General features: G+C 37.2%; 1 protein-coding gene across 9 annotated transcripts in view; it reads right to left on the bottom strand.

Moving 5' to 3' along the window:
• Window positions 1-502: 502 nt before the first annotated feature.
• LOC116181195 (phosphatidylcholine:ceramide cholinephosphotransferase 2-like) overlaps window positions 503-24,393 on the bottom strand; it is a 33,190-nt gene continuing 9,299 nt past the window's right edge. For 3 of the 9 annotated variants that reach the window (XM_031501478.1, XM_031501479.1, XM_031501483.1), the window contains 5 exons: window positions 6,153-6,463; window positions 2,436-2,663; window positions 1,900-2,385; window positions 1,627-1,802; window positions 503-1,574 (listed from right to left, as the gene is read on the bottom strand). In XM_031501478.1, coding sequence (XP_031357338.1) covers window positions 1,422-1,574; window positions 1,627-1,802; window positions 1,900-2,385; window positions 2,436-2,663; window positions 6,153-6,463 — 1,354 coding nt within the window. In that variant the 3' untranslated portion in view covers window positions 503-1,421. The other 6 variants (XM_031501485.1, XM_031501484.1, XM_031501480.1 and 3 more) reach the window with 6 other exon arrangements.

Here is a 24,393-nt window from a genome sequence, read left to right on the forward strand (position 1 = left end):
CTCTGTACTCATGAACTTTCGCGTCATTCCTTCAATTAGAGTTTTCTTCTCTTCTCTTAGACAAATTCACTTTTTTTGCAAATGTCTCCAACGATCTTGATGCTTTCTAGAAGCTCGGTCTCGACACAATAATACAAAGATGCTTATCCTCTACCTTATATGGAGGAGATATATGATTATAAAATGTTTTATATTTTAAGTATATGGTAAATTTTTTTATTTTATTTTTTTGAATGTTTTTTAAACAATTTTATTTGCAATATGTTAATTTTGTAACCTTTTGTTAAATTCATAAATATAATATCCCATTAAAAAAAAGGTTATCAAAAATGACGCTTATCCTCTGCCAAACATAACGTCGATATTTGATCATATTATTACCATCTTCAAACTTGTTGCTTAATATAGCAAATATTGAATTAATTCGTCCTTACACGACCCATTCCATGGCATCGATTGCGTCTTTGACCTAAAAGATTGATTCAAACAGCAACATGATCAATCAAGTTCAATAAAAATACCTCTTTATTATAACAAATGTTTATAAATAACCAGATCAACATCAATATACATCGATAAACTTTGTAGGTACATTATTTTCTTAATCAAAAGCGAATCGGTTCATTCCTCTTTTGATTAAAAAAAGGGTAGTTTACATTAAATTTACGCTAAGTTTATTGTACATCGTGAAAAATTAGTACATTTGGCTGCGAAGTTGCTTACTTGTAATAAGTAAAAGTACATTTTTTATACGGGGAACGCCCCGTGTTTCGTCCCAAGTTTGGCACACATTTTCTTAAAACGTAAGTAGTGTGCTTTTTTTTGGAAAGAAAGTTGCGAAGAATTGTATCACAAACAATGGCAATTCCTTGGTGGTTAGTTTATTGTATTCACACTGCTAATACGCCTTTGGTATTTTTCTATATCGGTCCGATTACATTAATACCGTTTACACCAATTAGAGGTTAATAATATCAACGACTACTGAGCTTCCGCGGCATTTTTCATTTAAAACCTGCGCGCTGGTAATGCAGTATTGATTTTCTCGGCAAACGTCGTCATCAGTCTTATAGAGTTGTAGGAGTTCAACGTAAGGTATTGCAAAATTGTGATGGAGGAAGTGCATGAGATTCATAGTGTGTAAGTGGGAGGGAATTCGGAAATCAAGCCTGCATTACAACTGCTATCCAACTTAAACTAAACGAAATCACATAATCTCAACTAAACTTTAGTTACTCTTTGAAAATCAGATCTTAAACTTACCTAGGGATTTTTTTTAACATAAAAAAATCTGTACATTGATTACAGTATAGGAAAAGTGTCTATGTCACATAAGGCGTTTACACACATTTTTATCACAAAATTCACATTTAATAAAAATATGTCTTCTCTTAAATTTGATTTAAAGTCGGTACACTTCACTAACTCTCCCTACTTTTGGACTGGCAACGTTTTGGCCACGGCAACGGCCAATTCGGCCACTGTCTCGGAATGGGGCCGGTCACGTTTCCCTCAAAGTACAAAAACAAACAGTACCACCACTCACGACCGAGGTAATTGTTCGGCGAGTGTTGCTGAAATGGGAGCAGCTCAATCATACAAATCACATTCACAGGTCACACTCACCTTCAAAAATGAGTTGTTCGCGAGCGTGTGATACGTCCAGAAGATTCGAGTCGTGATGTAGTAGGCGACGATCACGTCGAGGGTGTAATGGCCGTGACCGAGTTGTAGCATGATGACTCCCACCAATGCCATTAGGTAATACAGCCAGTGAACGAGGTACAGTTTTTTTGGTGTATCTGCAGAAATTAGACGAATTAAAAAGTCGAGAAAAACTTCAGCGACCACGGTCGCCATCTTTAAAGATGGCGGCTTTAATACAGGGTGCATACTTACATTCGGAAATAAACAGGCAACTTATGACGAGGATAACGGTGTGCCCGCTGTACATGTAATCGCCGCAGTACGTGTGTTTGCCGTTAATCGACAATCCCATGCCCGAAAACAGCACGATCACGCGCTTCGTGACCTCGTAAATGCTCGTAGCGTTTGTCTTCGGCGAGCAGTAGTAGGTCTTGCTCGGTACGGGCAATACGGTAACGAACATGGTGATGGCACGATACAGATAGAGCAACGCTAAAATTAAAAACAGTCTTCGGAACACGATGAATCTGTGCTTGTGCAAAACGGAAACGATGAGCGTTGAGGCCACGCAGATGATGATCATGTACTCGGAGACGCTCAGGCCCCAAATCATCTCGGGCACGTTACTCAGAAAGACGTCGGGAAGCGGATCGACGACGTTTCGATCCGGCACCTTTTCGTGCACGATTGCCAGTGCGGTTAGCGTTAAAAGAAAACTAAAAAATAAGACGATAGCAGCTGAAAGCAGAAACGGTTAGACCTCGACGAAGGGCGCAAAACGCGCGTACCTATAACGGTCTTCCAGCGTTCCTGCGGAAAACGTGGCTCCTCCCTGATCGGCGGCGGCATGGATATCTTGATGACGCCGTTCGACTCGTGGTTATCGAGCGCGTCGTCGTCGTCATCCTCCGCGGAGGCGCTGTAATACTGCTGGCGAGATTCCGGACGATTGCCCTGGCCCCACCTGTCGCCCTTGGCGGGTGCGGGCAGCAGGGGTTGCCTTTGGTACAGATCACCTGAAAGTGGAAGTGAAATGTTACGGACGTTGCTTCCGAGGAGCGATTCGGAAGGCGAAAACGAAAGCGAAAAGGAGAAACACAATTGTTTTATTTAGTTCATTACAAGAGCATTCGACGATTCCGGGAGGACCGTGCGGACGTGCGCGGGTAGCCGAGGCGATTTTGAATTACACGAAGTAAATGTGCGGGTTTGCCGTAAGTAAGAGTGACTTTTTGGCACAAAAGGAGCGCTAAAAGAATTAATTTTTGTTGAGTTTGGCTCAAAATTAGCTCAAATATTTAGTACACTTTGGCGCCAAAAAGTAATGCTACGCAAAAAATAATTTGTTACCTTACCAGGCACAATTTTCAACATTTTGGAGCCAAAAAGAACTTTAGCTACAACTCTTTCAAATTAGGACGCTAAATTTGCCTCCAATAGTACACAATTATTCACATATGCTTACGGACCAAAAGGGAAAGAATGATTTAAAAAAGAACTTTGCCTCTAACTCTTTTAGATTAGGGTCCAAAATTGACTCCAATCGCATACAATTATTGAGATATAAAGACACAAAAGGAATGCTAAGCAAAAAATAATTTTCAAAGTGACCTTTGGTCTTTTTCTTATTCTTAGACATTAGGGCACCCGTTCGGCGAAAAATTATTTGTTTAAGGTAATTTTTGCTGTAATTCTTAGACATAGGGCTCAAAACTTGGATCTAATAGTGCGCTATTATCAATATTTGGCATCCTAATCCTAAAATCACTTCCTAAGAGAACTTTTGCTGTAATGATTTAACCCTAGGGCCCAAAATTTAACTCCAATAGCGCACCACTACCAAAATTTGGAATCCGTCTAGCGAAAAATTATTGTTAAAGTCAACTTTTGCTGTAATTCTTAGACATACGACCCAAAACTTGGATCCAATGGTGCACGATTAACAACATTTGGCATTTTAATTCAAAAATCACTTCCTAAGAGAACTTCTGCTGTAAATATTTAACCCTAGGGCCCAAAATTTAACTCCAATAGCGCACCACTACCAAAATTTGGTGTCCGTTAAGCCAAAAATTATTGTAAAAGTCAACTTTTGCTGTAATTCTTAGGCATAGGGCCCAAAACTTGGATCCAATGGTGCACGATTAACAACATTTGGCATTCTAATCCAAAAATCACTTCCTAAGAGAACTTTTGTTGTAATTATTTAACCCTAGGGCCGAAAATTTAATTCCAATCGCGCACCACTACCAAAATTTGGCATCCGTTAAGCCAAAAATTATTGTTAAAGTCAACTTTTGCTGTAATTCTTAGGCATAGGGCCCAAAACTTGGACCCAATGGTGCACGATTAACACCATTTGGCATTCTAATCCAAAAATCACTTCCTAACAGAACTTTTGCTGTAATTATTTAACCCTAGGGCCCAAAATTTAACTCCAATAGCGCACGACTACCAAAATTTGGTATCCGTTAAGCCAAAAATTATTGTTAAAGTCAACTTTTGCTGTAATTCTTAGGCATAGGGCCCAAAACTGGGATCCAATGGTGCACGATTAACAACATTTGGCATTCTAATCCAAAAATTACTTCCTAAGAGAACTTTTGTTGTAATTATTTAACCCTAGGGCCCAAAATTTAACTCCAATAGCGCACCACTACCAAAATTTGGTATCCGTTAAGCGAAAAATTATTGTTAAAGTCACCTTTGCTGTAATTCTTAGGCATAGGAACCCAAAACTTGGATCCAATGGCGCACGATTAACAACATTTGGCATTCTAATCCAAAAATCACTTCCTAAGAGAACTTTTGTTGTAATTATTAAACCCTAGGGCCGAAAATTTAATTCCAATCGCGCACCACTACCAAAATTTGGCATCCGTTAAGCGAAAAATTATTGTTCAAGTCAACTTTTGCTGTAATTCTTAGGCATAGGCCCAAAACTTGGATCCAATGGTGCACGATTAACAACATTTGGCATTCTAATCCAAAAATCACTTCCTAAGAGAACTTTTGCTGTAATTATTAAACCCTAGGGCCGAAAATTTAATTCCAATCGCGCACCACTACCAAAATTTGGCATCCGTTAAGCGAAAAATTATTGTTCAAGTCAACTTTTGCTGTAATTCTTAGGCATAGGGCCCAAAACTTGGATCCAATGGTGCACGATTAACAACATTTGGCATTCTAATCCAAAAATCACTTCCTAAGAGAACTTTTGCTGTAATTATTTAACCCTAGGGCCCAAAATTTAACTCCAATAGCGCACCACTACCAAAATTTGGTATCCGTTAAGCGAAAAATTATTGTTAAAGTCAACTTTTGCTGTAATTCTTAGGCATAGGGCCCAAAACTTGGATCCAATGGTGCACGATTAACAACATTTGGCATTCTAATCCAAAAATCACTTCCTAAGAGAACTTTTGTTGTAATTATTGAACCCTAGGGCCGAAAATTTAACTCCAATCGCGCACCACTACCAAAATTTGGCATCCGTTAAGCGAAAACTTATTGTTCAAGTCAACTTTTGCTGTAATTCTTAGGCATAGGGCCCAAAACTTGGATCCAATGGTGCACGATTAACAACATTTGGCATTCTAATCCAAAAATCACTTCCTAAGAGAACTTTTGTTGTAATTATTTAACCCTAGGGCCGAAAATTTAATTCCAATCGCGCACCACTACCAAAATTTGGCATCCGTTAAGCCAAAAATTATTGTTAAAGTCAACTTTTGCTGTAATTCTTAGGCATAGGGCCCAAAACTTGGACCCAATGGTGCACGATTAACACCATTTGGCATTCTAATCCAAAAATCACTTCCTAACAGAACTTTTGCTGTAATTATTTAACCCTAGGGCCCAAAATTTAACTCCAATAGCGCACGACTACCAAAATTTGGTATCCGTTAAGCCAAAAATTATTGTTAAAGTCAACTTTTGCTGTAATTCTTAGGCATAGGGCCCAAAACTGGGATCCAATGGTGCACGATTAACAACATTTGGCATTCTAATCCAAAAATTACTTCCTAAGAGAACTTTTGTTGTAATTATTTAACCCTAGGGCCCAAAATTTAACTCCAATAGCGCACCACTACCAAAATTTGGCACCCGTTCGGCGAAAAATTAAATTTTTAAGTGAATTTTTGCTGTAATTCTTAGACTAGGGCCCAAAATTTAGCTCCTCTAATGCACAATTATATTATCATATACAACTGACACGAAAATAAGATGGCTAGCGTTACGCACATCGCACACGCGCCCTTTCAAATATGGTTTTGTGCTTCAGACGCGACGCCATCTTAAAAAATGGTGGCAAAAACCATATTAGAAAGGACGCTTCCTCCCCGAAAACAATTGGCACATGGACTACTAATAATAGGCGAAAGCTTCACCAAGCCGAGTTGTTATTTGAGTAAGCGAAGACTTAAACCACTGGAGGTGAAAAGTTCCGGAAGCGTAGGAGAAGTATTTCAAGGTGAAGCGATTCAGTTCCAATTTCTAGTTACCTTCGCTCTGCGACGCTACTGACGACTCTGTATTCACGCTACGCAACTCAAAATCGTTCATGATACTCGGCAGGGAGGACGCTTTTCGATTCTTGTAACTCTTAAACGCAGAGGAAATTTTCAAAACATTATTACCTTGGGTCATTGCGGTCCCTTTGGACGTGTTCGGCGATTCCTCGTCGTCGAGGGGCGGCAACGTCGTTATTATCGAGTCTGGACTTAGAAAAGCATTAGGCGAATTGCGTTGGGGCTGTGCGTCTCCCGTTGAATTAATAGTTCCATAATCAGCAAACTTGGGCTCCAATACCATTCTGTAAATAAAAACCAAAAAAATTAGCGTTTAGTATAAATCTCGACCGGATGGCACCAATTAGTTTATTTCTGACTCGACCGCCGCCGTGTGAATTAATTAATTCATTTACGTTCAGCGCGTGCCTGAGTGAGATCATTTGAGGCCGACGACTTACGCCGCTTTATTAGCGCTATTTTCACAATTGGTGCATAGATTTAAAGTTCAAACCGAGGTTCAAACGAGAGAGATTGAAGCAGATTTATTGGTTTTTTTTCTTAAAATAAAAATGGCAGTGGCCCATCTATACATCCCTGTGAAACACCCACTTTAGTATTTGGCACTGATAACTACTCGCAGTAGTTTGCTCCTGATACATTATTCCAGAACATTTTGATACCAAAGGACTACCATACCAGATGAGCTTCTTCTGTAAGAAGGTGAAGGTTTGGTAAAAAAACTATTATAACACATGTGCGAGGACAGTCGATCTATTTTATGCTCCTAATACAATTTCTTTTTAGGAAGATTATTTGGAGGTCTTACTTCTGGACACCTGTCAGAAATCCTCGTAGACATACATCAGATAAACATAACACCCCAATACAGTGTCTTACTTCTGGGCTCTTGTCAAAAGTTATTTTTGCAAAGATACATTAAAAAAGCATAACACCCTCGATAACACCCCAGCAAACCTTCGAATGTGGCACTAATAGGTAGGTTCCACTTATATGCTGCTAATACAATTGATTATTTCGATCAATTTACAAGTCAATTTACCTGTTATGCTCCTAATAGAATTCATTTTAGGAAGATTCTACAGAGGAAACTTCTGGGTTCCTGTCAAAAATTATTATTACAGATCAAACCTTCGAATGTGGCACTGATAATCACTAACAGGGAGTTTGTACTTATATGCTCCTAATACAATTGATTATTCCGATCAATTTACGAGTCAATTTACCTGTTATGCTCCTAATAGAATTCATTTTAGAAAGATTCTACACAGGATACTTCTGGGTTCCTGTCAAAAATTATTATTACAGATCAAACCTTCGAATGTGGCACTGATAATCACTAACAGGGAGTTTGTACTTATATGCTCCTAGTACAATTGATTATTCCGATCAATTTACGAGTCAATTTACCTGTTATGCTCCTAATAGAATTCATTTTAGGAAGATTCTACACAGGATACTTCTGGGTTCCTGTCAAAAATTATTATTACAGATCAAACCTTCGAATGTGGCACTGATAATCACTAACAGGGAGTTTGTACTTATATGCTCCTAATACAATTGATTATTCGCGAAATTTAGAGATCAAGTAACCAATGTTGTGTAAGGAGAACATAAAGAGTATAACATGTGAGAAAATCCATTTACCTGTTATGCTCCTAATAAAATTCATTTTAGGAAGATTCTACAGAGGATTTACTTCTGGGCGCCTGTCAAAAATTACTTTCGAATTTGGGACTCATAACCACTTATAGGTAGTTTGCACTTATACGCTCCTGGTACAGGTGATTACCACTATACCAGACGAGCTGGCAGAACGATTATAAGAATGTTTTGGTAACAAGAGATGACGCCTGAGCGGGAAAAATCGATCGAATTACTACTTTATGTTCTCACAATCCCTATTTTTTTAGGAAGATTCTGCCAAGGTGTTGCTTCTGGGCACCCTCAAGAAAACCCAACGCCGTTTGCAATTATATGCTCCTGATACAAGTGAGTATTTAAAAGCGTTTGGAGATCAAAGGACAACTAGTCCAGATCAGCGAATATTTTGGTCACAGGAAAATATAATATTTGAGCAATATCATTCGATCCATTTTATACGTTTTATGCTCCTAATACAAATCCATTTTTAGGAAAATTCTGCCCGAGTCTTACTTCTGGGCTCCTGTCAAAAGGTCTTATTGCAGACATGCATTAAGAAAGCATAGCCCCCCGCAAACCTGCGAATATGGCTCTAGGAACTACTAACAGGTAGCTTGCTCCTAATACAATTGACTATTCCGATCAATTTACACGTAATGCAAATCATTTTAGGTATACAGAGGATTTACATCTGGGATCCTGTCCAAAAAATGATTACAGACCAAACCTTCGAATGTGACACTGATACCCACTATCAGGTAGCGTGCACTTATATGCTCCTAATACAATTGATTGTTTGCGAACTTGGGGATAAAAAAACACCAGTTCAGATGAGCTTATATGATAAATGTTACGGTAACACAAGCAAGAACACTCGATCCTTTTTGTTTTTCTAGTCCTAATTCTAAGATAATTCATTTTTAGAAAGATTCCACCGAGGTCTTACTTCTGGGCGCCTGGTTAAAATTATTGTCGCAGACACGCCTCAAGAAAGTGTACCGCTCCAGAATACTTGACGCTCTTTTAGGTAGTTTGCATTTATACGATCCTGATTCAAGGATGTTTAGGGGTCAAAAGACCACTAATCCAGATGCTGGGCGCCTGACAAAAATTACTCTCGCATACATGCATCCAGAAGGCACAACGGTCCAATATACTTTCGAAATTGGCACTCATAACCACTTAGAGGTAGTTTGCACTTATACGCTCCTAATACAATTCATTTTAGGACGAGGATGGGCTCCTGTCAAAAATTATTATTAGTGACAACCGCTAACAGGGAGTTTGCACATATAATGCTCCTAATACAATTGATTACGAATATTTGGAGATCAAGCAACCACTAGTTCAGATGAGCTTATAATGACCAATGTGTTAACAGGAGAGTATAAATACCCGAGAAAGAACAACCGATCAATTTAGTTTTTATACTCCTAATACAATTCATTTTTAGAAAGATATAGCCGAGGTCTTACTTATGGGCGCCTGGTTAAAATTATTCTCCCAGACTCTTGATACGAGTGATTCGAGAACAGTTATGGATCAATGAACCACTGTACTAGATAAGCTCTTCTGTCGGAAATTTTGGTAACAGGAGAATATGATATTTGAGCGATAAAAATTGATCTAATTACTTTAATGTTCCTCCAATTCTTTTCTATAAAAACTTCCGAGGGAAATTCCAAGGTCTTATTTCTGGACTCCTGCCAAAGCTTATATCGGTAAATGTTGCGGTAACTCCTGAGCAAGAGCAGGTAATACATTTAGTTTTTATACTCCTACTACAATCCATTTTTAGAGATCCCGCCCAGGCCTTTCTTCTGGGTGCCTGGTTAAAATTAGACTCGTAGATCAAGAGTGTAACGCACCAAAATACTTGGCATTGGTAACCACTTCTGGCTTCTGTCAATTGATACTCCTCATACAATTATGCCAAATGAGCTTCTTCCGTCCGAAGTATTAATAAGAGGATGTTATGGTAACAGAACAGCATTTTACCTTTAATGCTCCTATTTTTACGGAAAACTGTAATGACTTGATGATGAGAGGTGTCAGGCAAGCGGTTTGGGGGTATGGCATACCCCCCCCCCCCCAGTGATCCTTTGCCTACAATTACAAACTGATTACTAAAACCCCAGTATACTTTCGAATTTGCATTGGTAACAACTTACATTGCACTTATAAGCTCCTGATACAATGAATTGGTAGATGACATTTAGGGATCAACAGCCGAATATATGAGAGTGGTTTCTGCCAGAAATATTAATGACGAATCTTTCAATATCATTATCAGGAGAATATAATATTCGAGTAAAAACGATCCATATATCGAAATCGAAAGTTATTCATGTTCTTTTATGCCCCTAATACAATTAATGAAAATCCTCCAAACTTCTGCCACCGGATATCTGTCAAAAATGGTTCTCAGATCAGGAGAATATAACTTTTTTGAAGACTGCTTACTAGTTAGCCTAAAAGTAACAGTAAATGTTTTGGTAATAGGAGAATATAATCCATTTATCTGTTTTTTCGGGAAGATTCGATCTCTACTCATTCGCCCGTTTCTCTCTCCCTCTCTGTGCTCCTGTCAAAATAGTAAACCCGGTACATTCACACTCTTGCGTTTGCATGCTCCGGATGCAATTCGTCACTGTCTGACGGATAACAGGAGCACAGATTCGACGAATTTTAATTAATTGTCGAGTGCAGGTGTTGAACTGTAACGAAACACTTAAGCCTAAAAATAAAGCGCGACTACGCAACGCACGGGTTTACAAATTTCAAGGAAAAACGTCTCTTTTATGGCCTTAATGCTCGGATTAGCTTGTTAGTACATTATGCAACAAGTTTATTTTACCGCTTAAACTTTTATGAGCAACGAGGATCGCATTTCAAGGCTGGCATAATTGCGGTAATTAGAACGAAATCAGTCGAAACCATTATTGAAAGAAACTCTTCGCCCTCCATTTGCAGAACAATGAGATCGTCGAGTCATTCTGATGCGTCGATTTTACGTAATTCGTATTGTTTCTATGGGGAATACATATTGTATTTGCAAGTAATAAAATGTTATCGTTGTAATTTAAACAACATAGTTATTTCTACGATCGAGATAAAGAGATAAGACTTCCATGTGGAAAAATGTAAATAGTGACGACGCAAATCTGCAATTACCGCGCAATGATTTCGTACAGGCTTCCTATGTAATACTAAACTAAGAGAAGCCGATTAATTAAATCTGAACTTATTAATTCTTGAGATTCGAAAATGGATTACTACCATAACCTACAGATACAAGTCGTTCTCAACTGCACCAAAAGTTCAACTTCGGAAACACTTGAACCATAGTGTAACTTACACTATGCTTGAACCGAGGCTTGAACTTAATCTTTGACGATTCAAACAAACTTGAGAATCATCGCGACTTCAAGTCAAGTACCAAATTTCAAATTAATCGATAACCGACTTCTACGGGACTTCTGAGTTGTTTTTTGTCACGAAAAATGCTAATCGTCGCCCTTGGTTGTCTGTTTTGTGTACCACGTAATTAAATGATTTCGCTTCTGCGTTATCCGAGACCTTAGTTGTTAATAAAAAAAGCGATAATGTACAATAATGAACAATAGCAATTAAAAGTTGAAAAAAACTCGATAATGGCAAACTAGTGGGTAAGCGGTAAACAACTTTCGACTAATATTTTAAGAAGAAAGAAGAAGAATTAGAAGTATAAAATACGAGATAAAATATATAGGGTGTTTTAATTAAATAAAAAAATAAAAAAATATGGGTTGAAGACTAAAAAAATTAATTAAATTTTAATTGAGAGGGATTACCAACAAAAACTTCAATAATGAACGCTATGTTTAAATCTGGTAAAAAAAACAGTACAAAAAAGATCGAAACGCGTACGTTTATAATTAATCGTAATTCCGAAAACAGAAAATTGAGACGGCGCAAATGAAAATAGTTTTTAAGAGAAGGTTAATTGAATTTTTGTAAAGTGCGGCCTCGAGTGGAGCTAATTACTAATTAATTTTCGCATTTGTCTATGCATAGAATTTTTGCAATTTTTGTATTTTATAAGGAGCCCAATTTTCTATCTCAAAAATGCGAAATTAGAGCGCCATTAATGAAATTACTCGTTAAAGGCGAAGTTTGCTTGAATTTTTGAAAATTATGGCTAATTACCGCCCACAGAAATAATTAAGTTTCGCATTCGCCTATAACCGCACTCAAGAGTCAGTATTTTTTAAATTAATTGAATTAATTATTATTAATTAATTATTTTAATTAATTTGAACATTAATTGAATGTTTGAAAAGTGACGCTAATCTCAAAGAAAGAATTAATTGTCACATTCGTCCACGACTGCATAGAAATTGATAAGGAACCCAATATTTATTCCCAAAAACACTCGCAAAAACATATAATTGGAGGGGCATTAATGAAATTAACCATTAAATTAGCTGAGAAAAGTTACAATTGGGGCTAATTATTGCTCCAAGAATTAATTAATTTTCGCATTCGTAGAGTACTGCATAATCGAGTCGATAGAATCTTTCTATTTGATAGGAAGCTCAAAAATAGGGCGCTATTGATTTAATTAATGTAGCCTAAATTATTGAAAATTGGGACTAATTACAACAACAATTAATTTTTGCATTTGTCTATGACTGCATAATCGGACCCATAGAATTTTTGTAATTTTTGCACTGTATTCGTCAAAAAATGTATAATTGGGGGGTAATTAATGAAGTTCACTCGGAAATTATTAATTAAATTAATGCATGACGGTAGAGGTTACCTAAATTTTTGAAAATCGGGACCAATAATTGCCACTTAAAAATTAATTTTCGCATTTGTTTATGACTGCATAGTCGGGTTCACAGATTTATTGCAATTTTATTGGACTTAATTAATAAAATTATTATTAAATTAATGTATGGCAGTAAAGGTTACATAATTTCTTTTTAATTGCACTCTAATTGCCACGACTATGGCTGCATAGTCGGATCCATAGACTTTTTGCAATTTATGCATTGGATTTGTAATTCCAAAAATTCAAAATTTGGGCGTAATTAATACAATTAATTATTAAATTAACGTATAACTGTAGAGAAGGTTACTTACTCGGTTACTTATGTTTTTAAAAAAGAAAATTAACTTTCGCATTGGATCTGTAATCTCAAAAATGCAAAATTGGGGCACAATTAATTATCAAATTCTTAGTAAGACACTTAAATTGAAAAATGACAGCCATAAAAGGGATATTATAAAAATAACTTAGTAATTATTATCAAATTAATGTATGACAGTTGACAAGGTTACTTATTGTTTGTTTTAATGAAATTAGTTAATTATTAAATTACTTAATCTTTGAAATTTAGAAAATTGGGACTAATTAGTAATTACTTACCGCCCAAAGAAATAATTAGAGGACTCGATTTTTTATCTCAAAAACTCAAAATTGGAAGACATCAATGAAATTAATTATTAAATTAAAATACTACTGTGAAGTGAATTTTCTCGTGAATTTTAGAACATTTGAGCTAATTATCACCCAAAAAATAATCAATTGTCGCATTCATCTATGGCTGCATATGGACGTCCATTCCAATATTGCAATTTTTGTATTGAATTTGTAATCTCAAAAATGCAAAATTGGGACGAGATTAATGAAATTAATTATTACATTAATGTATGAAGAGCATTTTTGAAAATTGGGAATAATTGCCACAACAAAATTAATTTTCGCATTGTTTTATGACTGCATAGTCGAGTCCATAGAATTTTTGCATTGTATTTGTAATCCCCAAAAAGACAAAATTGGGGGGTAATTAATCAAAATTAATTATTAAAGTAACGCATGACAGTAGTCCGAAAAAGGTAAAATTGGGACGCCATTATTATTCAATTAAAATTAATGTATGACAGTAAAGAAGTTAACTTAAAATTCTTTAAAATTGAGACAAATTGCCACAAAAAGATAGTTAATTTTCGCATTTGTCTATGACTGGCACAGTCGGGTCCATGGAATTGGATGTGTAATCCCGAAAATGAAAGTTGGAACGCAATTAATAAAATTAATTATTAATTAATGCATGACAGTAGAGGTTACTTACATTTTTGAAAATTGGGACCACTGACCACAAAAGTAATTAATTTTCGCGTTTGTCTGTGACTGTATAGGCGGGTTCATGGAATTTTTGCACCGAATTCGTAATCCCAAAAATGCAAAATTGGGGCGTAATTAACGAAACTAATTATTCAGTTAATTGGTGCACCATTCATTTAATTAATTATTAAATTAATGTATGACAGTAGAGAAGGTGACAATTTTTCAGAACTGAAACTAATTGCCACACAAAGAACAATAATTTTCGCATTTGTCTGGTCCATAGAATGTTCGTAATAGATTTGTCGAAGGATTGGAGCGCAATTGAAGGAATTAATCTCGGAATTAATAATTAAATTAATGTATGACAGTAGACTTAAATTTTTCAAAATTAGTACTACCTAATTGCAACACGAGAATAATTAATTTTCGCATTGTCTATGATTGCCTCGCGAGCTGTCTCGATGACTGCATAGTCGGATACATAGAATTTTTGGGTTGGAATCACAGAAATGCAAAATGCGAAATTAATCAAATTAATTATTAAATTAGTGCGCGATTTCGTGCGCGACAGTAGAGAAGGTTACTTAAATTTTTGGAAAATTTGTATGGACTCGACAACTCGCTCGACTATTGATTATTCTTTGGGCGATAATTAGCCCCAATTTTCTAAAATTCACTTCACAGTCGTACCTTAATTTAATAATTAATTTCATTGATGTCCCCCAATTTTGTGTTTTTGAGATTAAAAATCGAGTCATCTATCAAACACAAAAATTCCCTCGTCCCTACTATGCACACATAAACGATTGTACAAACTAATTATTTCTTTGGGCGGTAATTAGCTCCAATTTTCTAAATTTCAAAGATTTCAAAGTTAATTAAGTAATTTCATTTAAACAAACAATAAGTAACCTTGTCAACTGTCATACATTAATTTAATAATTAATTTTGCATTCTTGGGATTACAAATCCAATGCAAAAATTGCAAAACATCTATGAATCCGATGCAGTTATAGACAAATGCGAAAATTATTGTTCTTTTTTGAGTGGCAGTTAGTCTCAATTTAAAAAAAAACTAGTAAGCTTCTCTACAGTTATACGTTAATTTAATAATTAATTTTATTAATTACGCCCGAGATTACGCCGAAATTTTGAATTTTTTGAATTACAAATCCAATGCATAAATTGCAAAAAGTCTATGGATCCAACTATGCAGCCATAGTCGTGGCAATTAAACAGAAATTATGTAACCTTCTCTACTGCCATACATTAATTTAATAATAATTGTATTAATTACACCCAATTTTGCATTTTTGCGATTATAAGTCCAATAAAATTGCAGTAAATCTGTGAACCCGACTATGCAGTCATAGACAAATGCGAAAATTATTTTTAGCTTCCTAGCATGTGCTAGGTAGCTATTGCGATAGCCGTTTTTTGAACATTTCAAAATTTCATCAAATGTCGACGTTTTAGACCATTTTAAGCAACTTTTAAAGAATAAAATTTTTTTCCGTCTGTATGTACGTACGTACGTACGTACGTTTGTTGGCAATTTTCTGAGAAAACGGCTCGACGGATTTTGTTGAAATTTTGTATATATGTTTTAGGCATACCGAACAGAAAAATAACGGGCCGGATTTTTGAAAAAAAATTTTGGAGCGCCGTAACGGCATCGAACTTTTTTTTTCAAATAGCAACCTAAAATTTTTATTCTATTATTTGGAAGACCTTATTTTCCTGTGTACAACCTACAAAAAATTGGGCCGGGTTATATTATCAAAAAACGGAGAAAAAAATTGTCAAAGTCAAAAAATTGTGTTGCATATGTGCAAAACGCAACGATCTTGTTTCTGAAGCAATTTAAACGAAATTTCTATGGTAAGTCCCTTTAATAAAAGCAAACAAAATTCATGCGCAAAAATCGTGTTGCGCATGCGCAGAAATGCAATTTTCTTATTTATGGAACAATTAAAACGAAATTTGGATGGTAGGTCCTCCTAATAAAAGAAAACAAAATGCATGCGCAAAAAATCGAGTTGCGCATGTGCAACATCCAACTTTCTTATTTATGGAGCAATTTTAACGAAAATTGGATGGTAGGTCCCTCTAATAAAAGCAAACAAAATGCATGCGTAAAAAATGCACCTATGTTGGCAATTTTTGGTTTCAGCTAGGAAGCTATTCTGTCAAGAATTTGACACCTGGTTTTTAGTGGCAATTGGTCCCGATTTTCAAAAATTTAGGTAACCTCTACTGTCATACATTAATTTAATTATTAATTTCAGAGTTAATTTCATTAATTACAGCCCAATTATACATTTTTAGACAAATCCAATGGAAACATTACAAAAATTCTATAGGCCCGACCTATGCAGTCATAGACAAATGCGAAAATTAATTTTTGTTGTTGCAATTAGTCCCAATTTTCAATAATTTAGGTAACCTTCTCTACTGTCATACATTAATTAAATTAATAGGGCACTATTTTTGAGCTTCCTATCAAATAGAAAAATTCTGTGGACTCGATTATGCAGTAATCTACGAGATAATCTACGAATGCGAAAATTAATTAATTCTTTGAGCAATAATTAGCCCAGCTAATTTAATGGTTAATTTCATTAATGCCCCTCCAATTATATGTTTTTGGGAATAAATATTGGGTCCCTTATCAATTTCTATGCACCCCATTATGCAGTCGTAGACGAATGTGACAATTAATTGGGACTAATTGGCACCCTCGTTGCCACCCTTGCTGCCGCCTCAAAAATAATGTTCGCATTTGTCTATAACTATCCCAAAAATATAAAATTGGAGCGCAATTAATGAAATTAATTACTAAATGAATTAATTAACATATTACAGTAGTGACTTTTTAAATTGGGAGTACCTAATAGCAAGCAAAAAGATCCTTAATTAATTTTCGCATTTGTCTCACCGCATAGTCCTTTCCATAGAACATGTGCAATTCTTGTATTTGATCAGGGACCCAATATTTATTCCCAAAAACGCATAATTGGAATGTCCATTAAGAAAATTAATTCTTAAATTACTGCATGACTGCTGAGAACTCGAAGTTTTTTTTAAAAAATTGGGGCTAATTATCGCTGAAAGAAATAATTAATTTTCGCATTCATATATGACTGCCCAATCGAATTCATAGAATTTTTGTATTTGATAGGAAGGAATTTCAAAAATGCAAAATTGGTGCGAAATTAATTAAATTAATGTATGACAGAAGAGAACTTATATTTTTAAAAATTGGGACTAATTGCCAGTTTAAAAAATTAATTTTCGAATTTATCTATGACTGCATAGGTAGTCGGGTTCATAGATTTTTTGCATTGGATTCGTAGTCCCAAGAATGCAAAATTAGGGTGGTATTAATAAAAATTAAATTAATATATGATCGCGGAAAAAGTTAATTTTCCATGTGTCAGATCTATAGAACTTTTGCAAACTCAAAAACGTTAAATTAATTAGGGGAAGGTTAATAAATTCTCGAAAACGGGTGCTAATTATCACCAACGGAAATAACAGTCGGGTCCATAGAATTTTTGCAATTTTGTAGATTTTTTTTAAATCACAAAAATACAACATTGGGCAGCCATTAATAAAATTAATTATTCAATTAATATATGATGGTGTAGTTTACAAGAATGTTCGGCGCTAATTACCACATAAAGGAATAATTAATTTGTGCAAAATGCAGTTTCGAGTGCAGTTTAATCATTGCGTTTTAAGATTAATTAATTACAATTATTGTGAATAGACAAATTAATTGAAACAAGGTGTATCACTTGGAGGCGCACAATTAAATTCTAGCGGCGCATACGTTCAAATTACCGCACAAAAAGAAAAAGTAATATTTTAACAATACAAGCCCAAAATTAAAAATTACAATGGCGCCAAATTGGGTTTAATTATCGTAACGAGAAATAATTAATTACAATTAATTACTATTACTGTGCATAAGAAGGGTAAGTAATTGAATTTGCGCAATAATTTCTATCATTTGGAGGCGCAAAGTTGAATTCTTGGAGTGCGCATAATGACAGTACAATAATCTGTGGGGGGCAATATAAGTGATCAGGAGTCCAACAAGTACTCCCTACTACAGAGTACTTGTGTTTGTTCAGTAAAAATCGACGAAGGGGTTGGGACGAGGGTTGCGAGGGGGGGGGGGGATGAGCTGTTGGATGATTAGAAATTCGAACTTGAAACAATAAATTCTTACATCACACGATTAAATTGTGAACTGTAAGTCAATGAAACGCCCCCTTGTAAAGTGAGCCATTCGGTGCCATTATTTTTAAGACCTGTCAGAAATGGGAAATGGATTGTGAAATGGAAATCTGACATTTCTCGCGTCTTTCGCATTTTCAATTCCCTATTGGATAGAACTGACAAAAATGAAATCGACTATTTTATTCCCGCGACGCAATTCACGTTTTGGCAATCGCAATCACAACATTTGACATTTCCGTCGCCAAGGGCGAAATGCCAACGGCGACAATGACGCGCAAATGTCAAAAGTTTCAGTTGAACGTGCGTGTAAATTTACTCACCTGAGCCGCGCGTGAGTTTCGCCGACGCGCGAACTTCATCGTGGCCTGCGTCGCGAATATCGTGGAGAGAGGAATGGCGCAAAATTGGGACGCGAAAAACGAAAATTAAGCACAAAACCGAAAACGATTCGGCAACGTCCGTGACAGAAGAAAGGAGCACTTTACCACTAAATGAATTTCCCTTTTTTGCGCGCCGAATATTCTTCCGGAAAAGTGATATTGTGCGCCATAAAAAGATCCACCCCATCGTTTGCCGACTGAAAATTTACGCGGAAAAGTCACCAAGTTTGAAAAATATTTACAAAAAATGAAGCGTATTAGTACAAATTTAAGGGTTGATATCTGTAGATTTAGTGTCAATCAGAGCATTTGATATAGTTACGTGTCAAACACCCCTAAATTGCACTTGTTCGCCCCATTACGTTTACTTTAGAAAAATGTTCAAGTTACCAAAAAAAAAAACTAAGCATACCGATGTGCATATTTAACTCGAGATTTGATATGAATTACAATATTTGAGAAAAAGAGTGGTCAAACACCCTTAAGTTGAACGTGTCCAGTGTCCACTTAGCAGAAACGAACCACTTTCAAAATTATTTCCAAAAAAAGCGTTTTCATATATGCCAAAACAGGAATACTTTTGCATATTTATTGTTTCATACTTTAAATATGCAAAAAGCTATTGCCAACTGCAAACGGTCAATATTATGCCATTCTTGGAACACCCCCAATTCAATTTAGGTAGGGTTCCCCACTTTCTTGGCGCCAAAAACTTCCCACGACACAGGTACCCAACGATAGCCTCAAAGTCAATTAAGAAAATCCAGTTTAGATAATGGACCTTGCCCTTGGTCAACAGCGATTAACGTCACCAAAGTCCAACTCTTCGTTATCGCTTTTCGAATCTTGACTTGGGCGATTGTCAGCTGTTTTATTTCCTGGCTAATCAGATGATATGTTTACAATGTTTTTTCATTATGGATGACTCACTTTGTATAATGAATAATCAACCGAATGTTCTGTTTTTAATTTCCCCTCGACTCTGCATTCACCTTGAATTTCTGTTAACAGGCTAAAAAAAGCATTTTTTTTTCTCGGTACACGCCAATCAATGTCGAACACAATTATTGGCCATTACAACGCAATTTAATTTACGGTCTACAAATTCCTCAAACGATGGGAGGAAAGTGCACTTCGACGGTGCAGTCAAAAGTAAAAGTGAGAGACTTTCACAAATCGCTCGCACGCCACTGACTTATCGCATTTTGCCCAATGGACTACGTACCTACGTAATTATTAGCTAAAGTTGTTCATTATCACCCGACAAACTCATAATCACAGCCACCAATATTACACAAAACGAGCCGAGGTTTTCGCGCAATAATATGCCATTGTTGTCCGCCGAGAACAAAATACGTACAGCTTAATTAGCGGTTTTCCTCCCCGCGCAACCGACAAATACTCCGCTTTAAAGAGTACACGAAAACCGAAGTTGTAAATTTCTGTTGTATCGTCAGAAGTTTTTAAGAGGGGCTTCTCGAGCTTCGTTCGAACTCGGGCCGACGGACTTTGGATTTTTAAAACGGGAAATTTCCCGCCTATTTTCGAATGGCGCGACAACTGACGATCGACGGCCGAAGTGAGTTTGCGTGTAGGAAATGAATGGGGGGCGCACTGCCAAAAATAACGTAAAAGATATCAAGACACGCGTATGACTCATTTATTTATGCAAAAAAAAAAAACGTCACCGTCACGTGGGAGGCGTCAAATTCCCAAACAAACCGGAAGATCGATGACAAATTGTTGCTAAATTATGCACGGGGCGGTGGGGTGAAGGGTCGGCGAGTTTTTTGGAAGTGCCTGACCTACGACGTCACGTGCATTTCTTGTCGATCTTTTGTTGCAAACCCGAATGGGTCACGCTGTAGTTTTGCGTCGAAGAATTTGATATGACGACAGTTTGAAACAGCAATTACGACTATTGAATGATTCACACAAATTTATGGCGAACTTTTAATTAGGCTCAAAATGCGCGCATCATAATAACATGTGATATTTCGTAATTATTATTTTACTCACAATCGTCATGCTTCAGTTTGATGCCTACTCCATGTCAGGATATTTTGCAGGCAGTAATACCAGGCGGCTGTACCGGCCGCAACTGTCATTTTTCCGGCCGCGCATGTCACAGGGAATGTCTACAAGTTCTACATGAAAATTGTCAAATTGAAAATTTCGGATAAAATTTAATACAAAACTCGCCAGTAAAATGATACTATACTTGACTCACAAATTAATAATGTTTCCTCGTCAGTAATGTGTGATTTTCCTGACTTTTATATAAATGAATTTTTCTTTTGCAGAAATTAAGTCATTAATATGCGCCTCCTCAGTATTGAAATTAAGCGCTAATTACCCCCTAAAGTGCACTTAAGAGCATTTGAGGATCTTTATATTAAAACTTAGAGCCTTTTGAGAAACATTTAAGCCAACAAATATTTTCTCTACAAGAGTTTTCAATGGCCTTTACGCCCGCATTTTAGTAGCTTTTAATGAAGATCTTTAAAAGGTCTTCTATAAAGTCTTTGAAATCTTTCAGCTTCAGCTATTGTGAAAAGTTCTAAGAGTAACTAAGGCGAGTTCGGCCTAGGCAGAGTAAAGGTTTGCAAGGGTGACTTTCTTAAACAGAACTTCCACTCTGCCTAGGGTCGTGCCGAACAGGCCTCCGATTCTCTCGGCAATGCCTTTGGAATTATTATCTTTTTTCAGTTGAACTTCTACGCTGCCTAGGTTGTGCCGAACTCGCTTCCGGCTCGCTCGGCAATCCCACTACAATTTCTAATTATTTAGCAAATCTAGTATACCCGTATTGCCAAAAATGATAATTTTAAGGTTCGGCACAAACCTACGCGGAGTAGAGGTAAAACCTAAAAGGTCACTCTAGCAAACGTATACTTTGTTAAAAATTGTTATTGCAAAGTTGTCCACTGACACGAAGGCGATTTCGACACAACCCTAGGTAAATTAGAGGTTTGCCCTGGTTACTTTTCTTAAGCGCAACTTCTACTCTGCCTCGGTTGTGCCGAACTCGCCTTCGGCTCGCTCGGCAATCCCACTACAATTCTCATTTTTAAGCAGATCTAGTATGCTCGTGTTGTCAAAAATGATAATTCCAAAGGCATTTCCGAGTGAGCCAAGGCGAGTTCGGCACGAACCTAGGCAGAGTAGAGGTTCAGCCTAAAATGTCACTAGCAAACGTATACTTTGTTAAAAATTGTAATTGCAAAGTGACTCGAAGACGATTTCGGCACAACCCTAGGCAGAGTAGAGGCTTTCTATGGTGACGTTTCTTCAGCTGAACTTCTATTCTGCCTAGGTTGTGTTCGACACAACCCTAGGTAAATTAGAGGTTTGCCCTGGTTACTTTTCTTAAGCGCAACTTCTACTCTGCCTAGGTTGTTCCGAACTCGCCTCCGGCTCGCTCGCCAATCCTACTGGTATTCTCATTTTTAACCAAATCTAGTATGCCCGTGTTGTCAAAAATGATAATTTCAAAGGCATTGCCGAGCGAGCCGAAGGCGAGTTCGGCACAAACCTAGGCAGAGTAAAGGTTCAGCCTAAAAGGTCACTCTAGCAAACGTATACTTTGTTAAAAATTGTAATTGCAAAGTTGTCCACTGACACGAAGGCGATTTCGACACAACCCTATGCAGAGTAGAGGCTTTCTAGGGTGACGTTTCTTCAGCTGAACTTCTATTCTGCCTAGGTTGTGTTCGACACAACCCTAGGTAAATTAGAGGTTTGCCCTGGTTACTTTTCTTAAGCGCAACTTCTACTCTGCGGTCTGCCTAGGTTGTGCCGAACTCGCCTTCGGCTCGCTCGACAATCCCACTACAATTCTCATTTTTAAGCAGATCTAGTATGCTCGTGTTGTCAAAAATGATAATTCCAAAGGCATTTCCGAGTGAGCCAAGGCGAGTTCGGCACGAACCTAGGCAAAGTAGAGGTTCAGCCTAAAAAGCCACTAACAAACGTATACTTTGTTAAAAATTGTAATTGCAAAGTGACTCGAAGACGATTTCGACACAACCCTAGGCAGAGTAGAGTCTTTCTAGGGTGACGTTTCTTCAGCTGAACTTCTATTCTGCCTAGGTTGTGTTCGACACAACCCTAGGTAAATTAGAGGTTTGCCCTGGTTACTTTTCTTAAGCGCAACTTCTACTCTGCCTAGGTTGTTCCGAACTCGCCTCCGGCTCGCTCGCCAATCCTACTGGTATTCTCATTTTTAACCAAATCTAGTATGCCCGTGTTGTCAAAAATGATAATTTCAAAGGCATTGCCGAGCGAGCCGAAGGCGAGTTCGGCACAAACCTAGGCAGAGTAAAGGTTCATGCAGAGTAGAGTCTTTCTAGGGTGACGTTTCTTCAGCTGAACTTCTATTCTGCCTAGGTTGTGTTCGACACAACCCTAGGTAAATTAGAGGTTTGCCCTGGTTACTTTTCTTAAGCGCAACTTCTACTCTGCCTAGGTTGTTCCGAACTCGCCTCCGGCTCGCTCGCCAATCCTACTGGTATTCTCATTTTTAACCAAATCTAGTATGCCCGTGTTGTCAAAAATGATAATTTCAAAGGCATTGCCGAGCGAGCCGAAGGCGAGTTCGGCACAAACCTAGGCAGAGTAAAGGTTCATGCAGAGTAGAGGCTTTCTAGGGTGACGTTTGTTCAGCTGAACTTCTACTCTGCCTAGGTTGTGCCGAACTCGCCTCCGGCTCGATCGGCAATCCTACTGGAATTCTCATTTCTAACCAAATCTAGTATGCCCGTGTTGTCAAAAATGATAATTTCAAACGGCGCAAACCTAGGCAGAGTAAAGGTTCAGCCTAAAAGGTCACTCTAGCAAACGTATACTTTGTACTTGCAAAGTTGATGTCAACTGACCCGAAGGCGATTTCGACACAACCCTAGGCAAATTAGAGGTCTAGGGTGGCCTTTTTTAAATTGAACTTCTACTCTGCCTAGGTTGCCTCTTTAATTGTTATTTTAAGCAAATCTAGGCCGCCTATGTTGTTAAAGATGATAATTATAAAATTAATGCCGAGCCGAAGGCGAGTTCGACGCAACCCCAGACAAATTAGACGTTTGCTAGGGTGACTTTTTTTAAAACTGAACCTCTACCCTACCTAGGTTTGCTCCGTCGCCTTCGGCTCGCTCGACAAAGCCTTGGAATTACTATTATTAAGCAAATCTAGTTTGCCTGTGTTGTCAAAGATCATAATTCTAGGCGCATGACCAAACCTAGGCAGAGTCAAGGTTCAGCCTAAGAAGTCACCCTAGCAACCCGAGTTCCCAAAGGTTTCTAAAAACTTTCCGTGACTTTCTATCGATTCCTCAAGAATTCCGGAGGTTCTGCCAATCATTTCCACTCTCTTCGAAAGGTCTCTCAATTCGAAAAGCCTCTGACACTTCTAGAAATTTTTCAAGAATTTCCAAACTCTTTCAAAGAATTCTCACAGCCTTTTCTAAAGCTTCCGAAAATTCTCGCAAAATTTTCTTGGAACGTTTCAGGAATTGTCAAGCTTTATGAATTTTTTGGAAATCTCTTGTATATAAGTGTCTGCTACATGAGTTTCCAAGCGTCGTTATAAGAATTTTACGTACTATAGTAGCATGGAAGAGACTTAAAGGTCAACAAAAATCTTGAAGGGCTTATGGAGCTTTTAACCCCACTCGAATTTGTCGGTCTTTTGGTGTTTCAGTTATGTTTTGAAATCTATGGAGATTTTAAACGTCTCTGAAGCCCCCAAACTTACCAAAAAGGTCCTCAACAGTATTTGCAAATGCACTTTCTTTCCCAGAATTCTCCAACCTTTCCAAGGTCTCTTTTT

Source organism: Photinus pyralis, unplaced genomic scaffold (genome assembly GCF_008802855.1).
Source record: "Photinus pyralis isolate 1611_PpyrPB1 unplaced genomic scaffold, Ppyr1.3 Ppyr1.4_LG9, whole genome shotgun sequence".
Classification (NCBI taxonomy): Eukaryota; Metazoa; Arthropoda; class Insecta; order Coleoptera; family Lampyridae; genus Photinus; species Photinus pyralis.